At 42.5% G+C, this 16,393-nt stretch overlaps 1 protein-coding gene across 3 annotated transcripts in view; it reads right to left on the bottom strand.

Annotated features, from left to right (window-relative positions):
* Nucleotides 1-14,523, bottom strand: part of prkx (protein kinase X-linked) — a 36,404-nt gene extending 21,881 nt beyond the window's left edge. The window contains exons 1-3 of one of the 3 annotated variants that reach the window (XM_076017470.1): nt 14,183-14,523; nt 13,554-13,867; nt 1,147-1,315 (exon numbers count right to left, since the gene is read on the bottom strand). In XM_076017470.1, the coding sequence (XP_075873585.1) occupies nt 1,147-1,315; nt 13,554-13,704 (320 nt within the window). In that variant the 5' untranslated portion in view covers nt 13,705-13,867; nt 14,183-14,523. Of the gene's footprint in view, nt 1-1,146; nt 1,316-13,553 lie in introns of all 3 variants that reach the window. The other 2 variants (XM_076017469.1, XM_076017471.1) reach the window with 2 other exon arrangements.
* Nucleotides 14,524-16,393: the final 1,870 nt, after the last annotated feature.

Here is a 16,393-nt window from a genome sequence, read left to right as displayed (position 1 = left end):
AAGTTCGTCTGAAGGGTGGAACTGATATCGGGGTGGTGTGCGCGGTCCGGGACTCGATGTGCACAGGTGAAATTTTTCGCTGACTTCGGAACGGGCTCTGAAAACACTAAAGCAAAATGTCTGTCCTGCTACGGTAATGTTGCATCACGCAAACCTGTGCAGTGTCATAATAATTCAGAACTACGTATCTCAAGTGAGCGGAGTGACCCAAGTGTAAATACTATTGACTTAAATAAAATGCCTATTAACTTCCATTAAAAAAAAAAAGGCAAGTTCAGTCTTTGGTTTACTTGTTAGCAATTTAGCTTGGAGTAGCTGAATCCCACAGCAACAGGCAGCGCCAAGATAACTCAAATAATGCATAAAGTCAAAGTAAGAAAAGTCAAATGCGTCATATGTTTTTTTTTTTCCATAAAAACCATGGCACCGACATGGCTTCTCCGACTTAGGGTAAAGGATTAAAAAAACAAAAAAATACTCAGAAAACAGAAGCAAGTTCAGGGCTCAAACTGATTTTGTGGTACAGAGATATACACTACCAGTCAAAAGTCTGGACACACCCTATGAATTGAATGTCTTTTCTGTCATTCTCATGACGATTGACATTGCAGTTTCTCACTGAAGGAATCAAACCTGGGATTATGTAGGAAACAATAAAAGTATGAAATAATTCAAACACGTATTTTGAAATTCTTCTGAATAGCCACCTTTCATAAAAAGCAAATTTAGTTATTTAACGTGTTTTTATTTGAAGCACAATTACATATTATCTTGCTCATATATTTGATGTCTTTGTAGAAAGTTGTAAAGATAAAAAAAAAAAAAAAATTGCATGAGAAGGTGTGTCCAAACCTTTGACTGGTAGTGTACCTTATGTTTGTTTTCATGCCTATGCCACACACATATGAAATAAGGATATATCTTGTGTACAGTGAAACAGGTTTTAAAAAAAAATACCATGAATATATGATATTATTGAAAGGCCTTGTTGCCCAGCCATATTAGAGCATAGTGCTGTGGATTAGCATAAGCATATCTGCATGTCTAACTATAATCCAGAGTGCACAAGTGGCCCCTTTGACCTTCTTGGCAAAAGAAGGATGTGACCTCTAACCCTCCTCCCGCCAGAGAGTTCCACAGACTCACAGCCGGATGAGAAAGGGGTGGTTGACCTCCGTCAGGACCTCCTTCTCGTTGTGGACGTGCTGCTCTTGCTTTAGTCGGATCACGTCGGGGATCTTCATCTGCTTCAGGGCGTAGAAGGCCCTGCTCTTCTTGTCCTTGACCAGGAAGACCCGGCCGAAGGTCCCAGTGCCTGTGTTTGGACGAGACGAGAGGACGGGTTCAGCGGGACGGAGAGCAGCTGATTTTGTGGACATTTCGGTTTGAGTTACGGAGCCACGGAATTCTGAGCTGGCTGAAATTTAAAGAAATTTACCTGACCCGAAATTTCAGAAGCAAGCGACGAGTTTTGAACCTTTGAAACGATGACTGGCACCAGTGCATTCAGGCCATGGAGAAAAGGACTGTCACAATGGCAAAATATGGAGATTTACACTAATTTATGAATTAGGAAATAATAATAGAAGAAGAAGAAGAAGAAGAAGAAGAAGAAGAAGAAGAAGAAATAGCATTGTGATCAAGTAGTCTAAATCATCAAGCATTGGGCAACTGGTGTATAAGATGTCATTCATTGATGCTAAGCTAACTGAGTTGGTCTATCTTATCTGTCCCCACCAAAAAAAAAGTGCACTTTAAGTGACTAAAACCTGCGCAATACTGTTGTGTTGCAAGTATTCTAATACTGAAGATGATGGTACTCATGTTATCTGATGTCACTTTTTTGTCTGTCACACCATTAAATTAAGTGGCTTGTTATAGCACCGCAACACCACTTTCATGCCATTTTCAACACAACAGTTCATGCTCAGTAAGGTCCCTGTGATGGCGCCGCCTTATCCGACTGTTTACTCAGCAGATAATGATTGAGGGTTATCCTACATCCTGTCAACTCAAGTGTTGCGGCTTGATCTACCGAGTTGATAACGCAGCATTTTGATCATTAGAGAGAAGCGGCGTCAGTCTGTCCCTGGGCGCCGCGCCGACACGCTTCTACGATGATTTTGTACTTTAGCTGCTAAATGGAAGCGCAGAGAAGAGACTGTGAAAGGATGATAAAGAGCTCAATAAGAGTCGAATTTTCAGAAATCATTTCTAGGCCGCTGAGTGAGCGTGCAGGTCGTGAGCGGAGAGACTGAGAATGTAACATCGCACCAAGTTCACGCCAATATTTCTGCATCTCAAACTGCAAACTTGGCTTTTCAATATTCACAGGTGTTCAACTTTTATGTTGCATACTGGGGAGATATTTTACGTTTCAAGGTCAGCAAAGACCTTGGGTATCGGAATTTGGCAGTGAAATATGATTCATAATGATCAGGGCACTTCTGTCTGTCATCCAAGTTCAGCACAGCATTAACCAATCCGATCACTTGATTCAGTATTCATGCAAATGGGGCAATCTGATGTCTCAATATGGCACAGTTCAGACTCAGAGAAAGGCCACCATGTAAGCGCACCTACTTCTTCCACTCACAGAGCTGGACGACTGCTGGCTACGAATTCACAATTGTATGGTGTGAAGATCTCAAAAACCCCTTCTGCCATCTTCTCACACTTGCTCTGATCTAATCGGACCAAGTTTTCAGCTCACGCAAAGGTTACTTGTCTTGTCTTTGCAAAAGCACACAGACACACACGGTCGGGCAGCTATTTTTGGCCCACCTCCGCATTGCAGTCTACAAGCTCGGTCTACTTTGCCAGCAGTAAAAGGGTGGCGTCAGGTCGCGGTGAAAATCTCAGAAGTCTTTTAATGGATCATCTCACTGACGTAATGTGACTTAGCCAAAATCTGCGTTTGAGAGAGTGTTTTGTTCTTTGTTTAGTTTATTTCTGGAGTTCCGAGTCTCAAACCCCCCACAGACCACGCCCGGCAAGCTAGACGAGACAAACGAGAGCGAGGGCAGAGGGAGTTCAGGAGGAAGAACAATTCCCGTGCCCCGACACTGCCCCCTTTACCTCAAGGAGGCTTTGACACACAGATGATCGGCCGGCTAATGAAGGAACGTGCCGTGTCAGATTTGGTGTGTAGCCAGATCTGTTACCTGTCCAGCAGGTAACATCTTTACTTCTTTACTTACAAAAGAAAATAAGAGTAAATAAGATCTGCAACGTTCCCACTGAAACGCCGACAGACCGGGTTTAGCAGGCGGTGAACTTTTTGTCACAGAGTCTGTCTGGCTGTCACCATGGCAACAGAGATGCAGACGAAGGCAGCCTCCGTCGGGCAGACGCCCAACTCCTCCGTAACGTCGAACCTTTCAAATAATAAAGCAGCAGTCTTATAATGAAACGGCATGTCGGGGCAGTTCCTCTGCAAGAGACATTTTTCAGGGTTGCTGGATTTTTTTAATAACTTTAATAAGAAAGTAAAGGTCAGGAGAGATTGAGGTGAGGCCATTTTGATGTGAGCAGTTACAACGCGAGTTTGAAGGGCGCATGGTTTTGACAAATTTGTCAAAACCATGACAGGCTTTTGCAATTTTTTGGGGGGTATGCTCAGGCATGTTATATGAATTTTATAAGTCATTAAGGAGAAAATCAAGTCACGACAACCTTGTGTAGGGTCTCGTCTCGGGAAACAGCCATGCCAATGTGAAGTACAGTACTGATCTTTTATGGGGGGGGGCTTAAAAATTACTAATGTTCAGACAAAAAAACGTGTAATCGATAAAAGCCTGACGGATGGCTTCAGGGAGAGAGAGGGAGAGAGAGAGAGAGAGAACAGCAGGTGCGGCGCGAGTGCAGCTGGCATCCTCCTCCGCAGCAGAGCTAATGGGAGGTGTTGTGCTTAGTCAGAAATGTCAGAATATTATATTGGAAAAGTGCATCATTTATTATTACAAGGACGGTCGTCGCTAAGGACCTCACGTCCCCCCAAGTATATGATTCCACCGCAGTCATGGGAGGTCATAGCCCTCCTGATGGGAGCTCAGCTCCCATTGGCTCCCACGTAATTCGACCTATGTATGGAAGCATGTGGGCAATGGCGTTTGAAATGGCCATACCTATTTACGTGGATGGGGAGCGCGAGTGCAACATCCTACATAAATAATAAATGAAAATAATTTGCATACTGAAGGCTTTGTGCAAAACCATCATTTGGAAATACAGTGAAAAACACTGCAGCTGTCTTTATTTGAAGGCATTCGATCTTAGGGATGAACAGAGGCCACATTTTTACAGAACGAGTAGAGTACGAGTACTTGCATTTCAGTATTCACCGATACCAATACTGAGTACTTGAAAAAGCCATTACATATTACAGAATTACTCTTATTCCACAGATTTTCTGTTATTTGACCAACATTCCTCAGCATATTTTTCTCAAACACGGAGCAACTGAAACAAGTTTCACTGCAGTACAAACACACGTTTAACTAAATGGTCATAGACATACATATAGAACTGGTATTACTGTCGTTGTATCGGCTCGTATTTTACAAGTACAATTAGAGTACTCAACCCCGGTATCGGTGCATCCCTATTCAATTTAGTATAGTGTTAGTAGTGCTGTAGTATTGTTAGTAGTGCGCTATAAATACAGTCACTTTCCATCTTTGAAATACTGCATGTTACTTGGTGAAACGGCCTAAAACTTCCATAACTCCTATCTATGTAATGAGGTAAATTCAAAAGAATCCTTACAATTAGCTTGCAACCAGCAACCTTGAATTTAAAGGGTAACGCTGCTAACAAGTCTCGTATCCATCTCGCAGAAAATCTATCCGTACAGAAGTTTACAAAAAAGGCAAGGCCCAATATTGAAGTACACCATTTTTCAACCAGCCTTTGAATTGCAAACGCATGGACCCCAACTGATCTTTGAGTTCCGACAACAAAGAAAAGCAAAGAGCCGTTCTTGCAAAGCTGGTGTCACATTTCAAGCCGCTAAAAGAATCCTCTCGCCGCAAAAAAGTGCCTGCATTGTGTAAGACCCACTTAAAAGGCAAAGATAAACAAAATAAGCTTTTCTTTGTGCACACTTGGCACAGACATAAATCACAGGAGGCGTCATGTTGGCCTTTGGAATTAAGACACCAAGACCAGAAATGACGATGGAACCGACGTGAACTCTTCCCAAACTGGGTCGTTTCCTCTCCCACCCGCTTGTGTTTTCCTGCATGCATGCATCTCCTCAAATTTCTATTGCGTACACTGGCTGCAACTTTTATGAGCAACGGATCCCACCAGCGAGTTGACGTATCTCAGTTTCCCATTATCGGGGGCTCACGCGGATGCTGTTGATGAATTCGTTTGAGCTGACAGAAACGCGTTGCCTTCGAGTGCTCCCGCCTGGGTCACTGGAGTCTACCGCAACATGTGACGGCGGAAGGCGGATCTAATGGCGCTAGGGAGCTGCCTCATGATTTCAATGACAATTAAAAGGCAGCAGGCCGATAAAGAGCTTTAGTTTGATTTGTTTTAGCAGCAAAATCCCTGTCATCAGACAAAATGTCTTGGCAAATTGGATTTCTACGCCGGGCCCGAAAGCCCATGGCCGGGGGATGAATGTTTGCCTCATCGCACACCTACCGGACAGGAATGAAGCTTAGGCTTAATGCATGAAAGTCCACAGCATCGGGTCATGCATCAGGATGTTAAATCGGCCGGTGAAATCACACTATTACCATTAATGAATGAAAAAGCTTAAGAGTGGAAGTGCCTGCCCGTCAACGGCGGCTCTTCAGGGCCCTCGCCGACCCGTCTGCGACATTTGCACACTGCTGACTATAAATCACATGTCAATTCCACGGTGCCTTTGCGTTTTTTCACTATTTTTCAAGATTAGCGAGTCCTTTGAATACGCTGACAAAACAGCAGCGTCGGGTTAAAGCTTCTTGTGGAGATTTTAAACGAGGACGTGGATACAACAGAAATACACACAATAAAACACAAAATGTATGGTTTGTTACTTCATTCCATTGTAAAGTTAATATGATGGCTAAGAAATTTACTTTGCAGTTCCTGAATATGAACTCGTCCTTTAGACACACTGTGAAAACATGGTATTGTCTAATTGACAAGGCCATGTCATGCAAATTCATCGCAGCACTTTGCGTCTTCATTTTCTGAACTAAAGCAGCCACCTGCACACTCTCACAATCCTAAGATGCAACTCCACAGAGAGGACATAACAGATATTGTGCTCTTCATTGCCATTTTAAGCAACGATCGTTGCAACAATTGAGCATAACTTTGGTCGCAGCGTAGCCTTCAATACTGGTCATTCGGACCCATTCCCATGCACTTACACGGGCGTGCAGGCAGCACCGAAGAGCACACAAACATTGCACAACTTTATTGTACTCCACCGACTTTTTATCACTTCTCTGGATTCCTAAATAAAGATTAGGGTAATGCCTCAGCTACAGCTTGTAGGGTGGCACGCTTCCAAGGCAAGAGCAAGTTCAAGAATTCTGATAAGCCCTATAAACACAAGTTCCAGCGCTCTGATAAAAAAAAAAAGTATATAGATATCTGCACTCTTCCTGGCTGCATCTCTTTCAGATGACCTTCGGAGGCATATTCCCTTGAATCCCACAGGGACGTGGCTTAAATCAGATGTGACTATATACGAATATTCAGCTTTCAGGCTATATTTAATACCCTTTTGGCACGGGAGAGGAGGATGAAAGTCAGTGCGGCGAAACAATAATTCCATTCATCCATTAGTTATTAAGTGGGGGGGGGGGGGGGGTATTCAAAAGGAAGATTATGAAAAGAATTATCAGAATGAGACGGCAGAAGATGCTAAAATATCCTGACTTTTAGGTTTTTTTGCATAATTCAGAGTGTTTGGGTTACATTGTGCATTTAAATTTAGATGACACTGTGCCAAATCGGCTAAGTACATTTTCAACTATATTTTGCTATCTAAACAACCCTTGAATTGAGGACCTTACTACTTTGGCATGCACTGTAACAAAGTGAATCTTGTTCAATCTGTTGTTCGCAGGGCAATCAAAACGCTGTAGGATGTGTGCATTGTGCAATCAATAAAACTAAAATTGTCACTTCTTTTTAATTCCAGTGCAAAGGGAACTTGTGAAAAAAAAAATACTTAATATGTATTCCTAATAATAGCAGTTTTAACTTGGTGTGAGCTTTGGGGGTTAACCTCTGTGGTTTTTTCCTGTATCTCTTAACATTCAAGTAAAAACACAAAATCAAATTTGACGGTCCTATTAACATAACAGCCAGGGAAGATGTAAAGGGCCTTTCTGAATAAAACATATTTGCAGATTGTACAACTGACTCACGCTTTGGACGAGTGAAACGCTAAATTGTTCACTCCCTGTAGGACGGGCGTTGTCTGAACACATCTGTGAGAGCTGCCTGTCCATCTGGTGCAACATATCTGACTTAAGGAACAACTCCGGGGGCGGTTTCTTTCCCCAGCACGACAACTTGACACTTCCAATAACTGATTCATGCGAGCTTTCAAGTGATTCAGTGGCGTCAGTTCAGGTTCAACACGCCTTGAGTGGTGATCAAGCAATGCCAAAAAACAACAGTCAGCTTTCGTCATCGTCTCCTAATTGTAGGGCTGGGCGATATGGCGGGGAAAAAAAATCCCTGATTTTTTTCACTAAAAATCCAATTTACGATTTAAATCAGTTTAATTCCACTCTACTTAAAATCAGCCCTCGGGGCCATTACTATCACAGACCAGTGGTAAATCAGAACTTAAAATAGGGTTTCAAAAAAGTATATGGTTCACATAGTTTGAACTGCTTTGTTACCAACAGACATTAGAAATAAGCTGAAAGTTAACATTGCATCAAAGTCGCAGTTGTTGTGAATGGGTTGCGCAATGGTATTGCCTGCAGCTACGTAGATTGCGGTTTTAAACTCAAACTCTATGGAAACGAACGTGAATCTGCGTCGAAAATAAAGGAACGTTCAAGACGACTCAGAAACATGGGACAAACCCGTTCCACATCGATTCAAAACGGGACGCACCATTTCATTGTCAAATTCGGGACAATTCTGTATTTCAAATTCGGGTTGACAACTCTAACGGGCACCATATCTCTTGCAATATACATCGCGACTGCATCTGTGATTGCTTTCCACCTGGCTCCTTTCTTATATTACGGCAGTGTTTCTCAAAGTGGGTGGCACTAACCCCTAACCCTAACCCCTAACCCTAACCCCTAACCCTAACCCCCCTGGGGGGCGCAGAGTCACGTCTGGGGGGGCGCCAAACACCGGGCGAGAGGGAGACCGGGCGCCCGGGGGAAGTAATGTTTTCACGTCTGAACTTTTTCCACGGCGGTACAATTAACAAAAAGTGTTCAGTAGGTTGTAGCTAAGAAAAACACTGCTCAGGTACACAGGATGGACAAATATTTGACAGGGACGAAAAGAACAATTCAGGAGTCTGGCGGTGGCCAGTGTTCTTTGTTGTTGGCCACTTTTGGCTGTAGAATGGTTCCGTGAGTAGCTGCGGAACGATGGTGTGGTTCACGCCAGACCTGAAGCAGGATGCACCTCTGCGGCCGGCTCGCGCCACGCAGCAAACATTTCAGCTCTGGTCCATTTTCTTTCTAATGCGCGAGCCGCGAGCGAAAAAGCCAGAGGACAATGAAGAGTTTTCCAGCGCTGATAGAACGTAATCAAAAATGACTGATGTTGTTGATGTGGTCAATTTCATCAAAACAAGACCCCTGAAAGTGTGGCTATTCTCTGCACTTTTGTGAGGAGATGGGAGCACAACATAAAGCTGTGTTGTTTCACAGGGAAGCCAGGATGGTGGATGTTACAAAAGTGGTTTGCCCAAAAAAAGTGATTTGCAGAGCAGAAAAGTGAAAGGAGTATTCTTGTTTAAAAAGTAATGTTCAGGATTTGATGTCACAAAGAATGATTTGTTAAAGTTGTTTATTTGTACAAAATAAATGATTTCATAAATGAAGAGAAAAGTGAAATTAATGTGAAATTAATGTTCATGATAAAAAAATAAATAAATTTGGTTTTGATATCACAAAAAGTGGTGTGCCAAAGGTAAAACATTATTTGCACATTTATGTTGTTTCAGTGAATTTGAAAAAAATTATTTTGTCATCATTTTGGCTTGTTTTTTAGGGGGGGGGGGCATGAAAAATGTTCTTTCTCCAAGGTGGGGCGTGACAAAGAAAGTTTGAGAACCATTGCCCTAATGCCATGCAAGTCTATGGGGTCAAAATTCAACTTTGTCCTAGAGACATGGGGCCACTTGCAGGTTCATCGGGATCCCTCAAGACACAGCCACGTCAAATTTGGGGCGTCTAGCCCATGAGGAACCCCAAAACCCTAACCCTAATTCCAGCAGTAACCCTAACCCTAACCCTAATTCCAGCCTTATCGCTAACCCTAATGCCATGCAAGTCTATGGGGTCAAAAGTCAACTTTGTCCTAGAGACATGGGGCCACTTGCAGGTTCATCGGGATCCTTCAAGACACAGCCACGTGGGGGCGGGGGGGACACGACAGAGAAAGTTTGAGAAGCACTGTATTATGGTCTACAGTTTGTAAATGTTTCCAAGATGGTAGGTTGTTTTTTATGGTGGTGGTGCTCGGACTGCTGCGGTCTTGTTCAATGCGTAGGGAGCAACACTTTCCCCACTCGGCAGCATGCCTCTTTTTGAGGTGCTGTTGGTAGTACTGCTACCTTTGGTCGCAATAGCTTTCAAACACATTTTACAGCGGGGTGTTGTTTGTTCTGTGTCTGACTCCACAAACCCAGACCAATTCCATGCAGCCGAAGACACGTAGCCTTTCTTCGGAACAACCTCCTCTCTTTTCGCCGCCATGCTGTTATGTCGTGTTGTCGCGGCGGTGACATCAGAGCTCACTCTGAACTACGGGAGCACAGCGGAGAGCATTGGTGGTGCATTTCAATAAAACCTTGATTTTCATTACAAAAAAATAGACCTTAACTAAAAACTCAAAATAATCAAAATCGATTTATCACTCAGCCCGACCATGGATAAAATTTTGTTCTAACTCTTGTCTAAAATAGTCATTAATTCCATCATTAAGTGACTATAGAGGGGGCCTGAGATCAAAAAAATAAATACATGATTGATCCCTAGTGCACAGCAACCACAGAACCCAATGACAAAAACACAAAACGAGATTGACTGGGTCAGCATTGACATCAAATAATCATTTCTTGACACAGGCTATAGTACCCGTTTTGTTCTGGGGGTTTTTTCTACGGGAGCAGGGCAACGTGACTATGACGTCAACTCTTAATCACAATTAGGAACAGAGGCACTAACGTCAGTATCAGCAAAACAAAAGATACTTTTAATCCACCCACACTGATCTGACCTAGAAAGTTCCCCGTCGCCCATTCGGCATTTGTAAAGCGAAAGGTTGCATGCACGTTTATCCACATGTCAAACAAGCTGTCACAAAGTGTAAATGATCAATGAATTCAATTTAGGTTAGTGCAAGATTAACAAAATACAACTGAAGACACACCTGTCTTATTGTTTGTTTAATGCTATACGGACGAGTGTTACCTCGCAAGTAGAACAACCGTTACGATCTACAGACAGACACCCTTGTGACAGAACACAAAAAGCAGTGAATAAAATGTGATACATTTTGGAACAAGAATTAAACAACAATAACACAATGCCACCATCTATATTTGACCGGGGATCTGCAGATGTAAACCTAACACATAAAGATTTGAACAAATCTGTAATTTTGATATTACGTGTGCATGAGAAGTTTGATCTTTGCACTTTGCACGCCGGGTTTGCATTCCAACGGCCGAAATGAGACACAAGGACATGAACTTGTCCTTGGAATTCATATAGTGCATAAAGTGATTGTGACACTTTTGCTTCTTTTTTTTAAGACGCTACATGTCTCAAGGCTGTGAGTGACGAAGAGGGTAACCTCAAACACACCATGTATTCCGTGGCTGTATATACTTACTGGATATGTCAAACCTACTGGTCTGATAGGCAAATTTCTTTAACTGAGTATATTTTATATTTTTGTCTGTGTGGGGACTGTTGTTTAATGCGTCTCCGCACCAGCACTGGGAGCTGAGCCGACAGGTTTAAGTTTTATTTCAACTGCATGCTCACACCTGCCCCGTCACACTGTGATCCGGAGCAGTAAATATGCAGGGTTTCTATTTTTGGCCGCCGGCAGAGGACAACGCAGCGACTCTGCAGAGAGTAGATCACGCTGGGACGGAAAGCCGGGCATAGAAACACAGAGATGAACTCAAGTAATCATGGGTATTTCATTAGAAATGTGATGTGAAACAAAAAAAATCTTATAAACTGTATCAATCTTTCTACCTGTTGTTGAGTCAATCAGCTCTCTTGCTTTCGTAGTTCTGTTGACGAAACGAAAACTAAAATGCTTCGATCCAATCGAATATTGAAAAATTGCCATATTCAAGAAAGTAGATCTTACCGTCTGCAAGGTTAAGATCTGTGCTGAGAGCAAAAGTCACTGGCAATTGGTTTTTACAATATAGAGGGATGAACATGTACACTTGCAACCTTTTGTTTTTGTTAGAGTGAAAATTTGAGTAACGCGAAAGAAGATGTGGCGGCAATGTTTGGAAATACAACACACTTGATTCAGAGCAAATCCTGATTTGAATCACCAGTAAAAAAGAAAAAAAAAGTGGGAAATAAGAGCTTTGCGATGTAAAGGCAATGTATTTTTGTTGTTGTATTATTGGAATCTGCATGTCATCATAAAACTTTGAATGAGTCGTGTGTCAATCAAACTGTCTGGCAGAGCCGCAGCATAATCCCGGGGGGTTCACGAGATCTTGGGGGGTGGGGGGGGGGGGGGTTCAGTTGGTTTTCTCCTGATTGTGCCGAGCGTTTTGAGGCGCCTTTGGTTGTGATTTAGCGCTTTCCAAGTAATAGTTGATTGATTGGCTGAGTGATATTGGGAAGAGGAAACCATGACGCTAAGAGAGCAGAAGTGGGGGGGGAGGGGACTTCACCAACCGTTGGGTCTAAAGTAAATCCAGGTCACGCTTTATTTGGGCGAGGCCATCCGTAACTCATGTTCTATTACCGTGGCAGTTTATTGCAAGACTGGCACTGCTCCAATGGCTTTACAGCTATGTAAATATTGAATTGAGCCGACAAAAATACCTCACGAACTGCAGTGTCATTGCCAGTGTTGGGAAGACCTACGGAAACCTCCTGTCAGCCCACATACTGTATATATATATATATATATATATATATATATATATATATATATATATATATATATATATGTATATAAATATATATATATATATATATATATATATATATATATACATATATACATACATACATATATGTGTGTGTGTGTGTGTGTCTGTTAATTATTAATTTTCATTAATTTTTTCTTTATTTTAACAAACAAAACTAAATTTGTTTTGTGACTGCTGTTCGTCCGTTAATTAAAGTCCAGCTGTAAGTGGCTGCTATATATCGTGTGTTGCTTACAATGCATTTATATCTAGACAATACATAATGCATTTCACATGCATACATACTTAATGCATTAGTGAGCATGGTGGTTCTTGGTTTGTGTTGTTTTGATGCAGCTGCTGCTGGACAGATGTGTATGTAGGCTGGGAGGGGAAAGAAATAAAAGCAGAGTATATCCATCAGAATAAACTAGACTACACCACTGGTTTAGCCTATCTCCCAGTGTCTTGTGGGAAGGTTGTGGGGGGCAGAATAACTCAACACTGAGGCGATGTCGCGTCACGTTGGCGCAGTGGTTAGCCTCACAGCAAGAAGGTCGTGGGTTTGATTGCGGGTCTGGAGCCTTTCTGTGTGGAGTTTGCATGTTCTCCCCGTGTCTCTGTGAGTTCTCTCCGGGTTCTCCGGCTTCCTCCCACAGTCCAAAAACATGCATGTGAAGTCAACTGGAAACTCTAAATTGTCCGTAGGTGTGTATGTACGTGCAAATGGTTGTTTGTCTCTATAGCTGCGTTTCTATTACACCTTTCTGTGTGGAGTTTGGAGGTTCTCCGCCTGTCTTTGTGAGTTCTCTCCAGGAGCTCCAGCTAGCTCCCACCGTCCAAAAATATCCATGTGAGGTCAAAGGTCATCAACAAACAAATGCAAACGTAATTCTCGCGGGACAAGATTTTATGAGGATTACAGTTTATGTGCTTCACACCATTCAATGGAAACAGCTGCAAATCACAACGGAACTTCGTCGAAATTTTGGAAATATTGCTTTTATTTTGTTAAAAACTGTAATGCAAACGCAGCTGATGTGGCCCTGCGATGAACTGGCCACTTGTCCAGGGTGTCACTTTGCCTTCACCCTATGACAGCTGGGATAGGGTTCACGCAGACCCTGTGACCCCTAGCTCAGGAAGAAGCAGGTATTGAAAATGGATGGATAGATAGATGGATGAGGCGATGTCAGACGTGTGCAAGGTGACTCACCAACTGTAGCAATGCTCTCCAGGTCGTCGAGGCTGTACACCCGGATATTAGGGGACGCCTCTCCGGCCGAGCCACCGGCTTTGCTCTTGGCGTCTTTCGCGGGGTTCGTCTCGCCGTTGGCCACGGCGGCTTTTGCTTTGGAGGACGCCATTCTTTGCGACGTGTTTTTCCGTATGCGAGTCAGATGAATCGGTTGCTACCCAGCAGGACCCTCGCGGACTTGGTCTCGTGCATGTCCGGACGAGGGGATGAGAAGGAGGAGGGGGGGATGCTTCTTGTCAATTCATCTTCTTTTGTCTGATCCAGAGTCTTCACTACAACAGCACACGTAAGAAGGACGTGGGCGAAAAAAAGGCGTTAATAACGGAATATTTAAGAGGTAAAATGCTTTGTTTTGGGAGGGGTGTTTTTTGTCAGCGGCTTTACGGTAAGACAAAGAGAACCGGTGACAGGTGCGTTACACCGGCTCAGTAATGTTACCAAGAGCTAAGCTAGCAGCTAGCAATCTACACCTACTACGCTAGTGGACAGCAACGAATGGGAAACGTGGCGACCGGAATACAGAGAAGCGCTGGAAGCAAACAACAACCAACAACAACAAAAATGTGTTGATAAAAAATACGCCAGACCTCTTGTTTTAACCCCTCAGGAACTCAATGAACGCGACAGGCCGTTGAACCGGTTGTTTGTGTCCTCACTCGGCTATAAAAACAGACCTCACCCAGCTGTTCCTCTTTCCCCTGTCCACATCAAACCAACCAGGAAGGGACGCACCGGAGAGTCGTCACCGGCCATATTACATCCGGTCCGAATCTTAATAAAATAAAATAAAGATAATAATATTAAAAGTATGTCAGCCGCGTTAGCTGCGCCAAGAGGCGATGACGGCCCTGTCGTTGCCAAAACAAAATTTTTAGGATGGAAATTAACAAAAAGGGTGGGAAATGCCGTCCCAGGAACGGTGACCAAGAACAATATCGAGCGCGCTACAGAAGCTAAACATTTCAACTTCCGGTAATCCCGTTCCCGACAGACGGCTTGACTCAGACGGTTAACGGGTTGCGTGTTGACAAAATCTGGCCAATAAACTCAGAGTCGCACCGGGATATGAACCAATGACTTCAGAGAATGGGTGTGGCGATAATACGGAGGCTGGAATTAGAAAGAATATACATTTTGACTTGGGTTTTGAAGAATAATTACCAATCAAAATAATAATTACAATTTTTATAAAACAAAATTCACCAGAAGTGAAAATAGTATTTCCATAATTCAAATTCTGTCTTCCGAGGAGCTTAAATCGACAGACTTTTAGCTCCTTGTCATGCTCCACCTCTCATCATCAGACTCTTTTTCAACACAGCTATAAAACTCAATAAATCAAAGAAAAGAATCAATTATTGCAGATGCCTTCCACAAAAACTAATGTAAAAGACATTTGACCAAGTAAATGCCAGCTGCCGTCTCAGTTGACAAAATTCTGTTACTTCCAGATGCCTACCATCAAACTATGCTGTTACTGTTCCTTGTTACCTTGTTACACTGCTCACTTCCTTTGCTGTAGAAGATATGCAAACACACAACAACAACAAAAAGAAAATGCAACCCCATCAGATAAAAAAATATCCTGCTAATTTTTTTTAAGAAAAAAGTGAAGGGAGCTCCAAGTCTAAATCTCCCCAAAATAGCCTTTACTATAAATAGGGACAGGGCTCAAGTTGTGAAGGGACAGTGAAGGAAGCTTAAGACACAAGTGCCATATAAAGACCTAAAATACTCTGCTGTCTCAGATCGCCACAGTATTTGCGAGGACTGGTTAGGACCTGCGCAACACACAAAAAAAGTAATCATGTGATCAAAAATGAAACACAAGTACGGACAAACGTCGATATTGTGAGCAAGGTGACCCAAATGGCATTGTGATTTGCTCTAAGGAACAAATAATAATAATAATAATAATAATAATAATAATAATAATAATAATAATGATAATAATAACAATAATAATAGTAATAACAAGGGTGAAATCCTAGCTGAGAAGATGGTGTTACCGCTGTCAAACATGCACACTCTCTAAAAATACACAACATCTGGTTGTTTAAGCTCCACAGAATTCTACTGGCAGCGCCTACAAACCCAGCAAGGTAGTTAGTTAGCCCATGCCCTATACTGAAAAAACTGGTTTGACACGATGTAAAAGTATGGGGACAATTCCTGTCTTCTTTCTCATTGGCTGTTGGCCAGTATGGTCAAAATGTGATCTATTCAGGGAAGCTCTGACTCACACAGAACTGAAATCTCTCAGGGCAGTTTCGAAAAAGTTATTGACTGAAATTTTGTTCGCCGCTCAGTTTTTTATAGTGCTATTTTAAAGATAGACAAATGATATGCCTTACCTCTGGGGAAACTTCCTCCTTTGCCTGCAAATGTTTCCTTTTCAGCAAACAAAAATAAGCATAATTCCTTTTTTTTTGTTTTAATATGCATCACGCAGAATAGCAACACACTAATTTTAAACACCAGACTAATTTGCTAACTCAGTAATTTCCTCATTTAAAAGCTTCCTGGCCACATCAGCGATACAAAGCAGAGCCAATGCTTTTAGTATTCATGCTACCACCTATATATTTTTTTTCTTTTCTCCCCCCTCCCCTCCAGATTGTCTGCAGCTTGAGTGGAATACTGATGTGTTTGATTTGGATGGAAGTGGCCCAACATTTGCAAAGCATGCGCTCGCTCAAATCAAAAAGAAAGAGAAAAGAAGAGAGGCTTCGGGGTGGATCATTTCTGAGGAGTGCTACTGATTTACCTCATCTGCCACAAAACTGTTACCATCAAAA

This window comes from Nelusetta ayraudi, unplaced genomic scaffold (assembly GCF_046127955.1).
Source record: "Nelusetta ayraudi isolate G7.1 ecotype Tasmania unplaced genomic scaffold, CSIRO-AGI_Nayr_v1 ptg000006l, whole genome shotgun sequence".
Classification (NCBI taxonomy): Eukaryota; Metazoa; Chordata; class Actinopteri; order Tetraodontiformes; family Monacanthidae; genus Nelusetta; species Nelusetta ayraudi.
The sequence above is the reverse complement of the archived record's forward strand: the minus strand, read 5'-3'. Positions and strand labels throughout refer to the sequence as shown.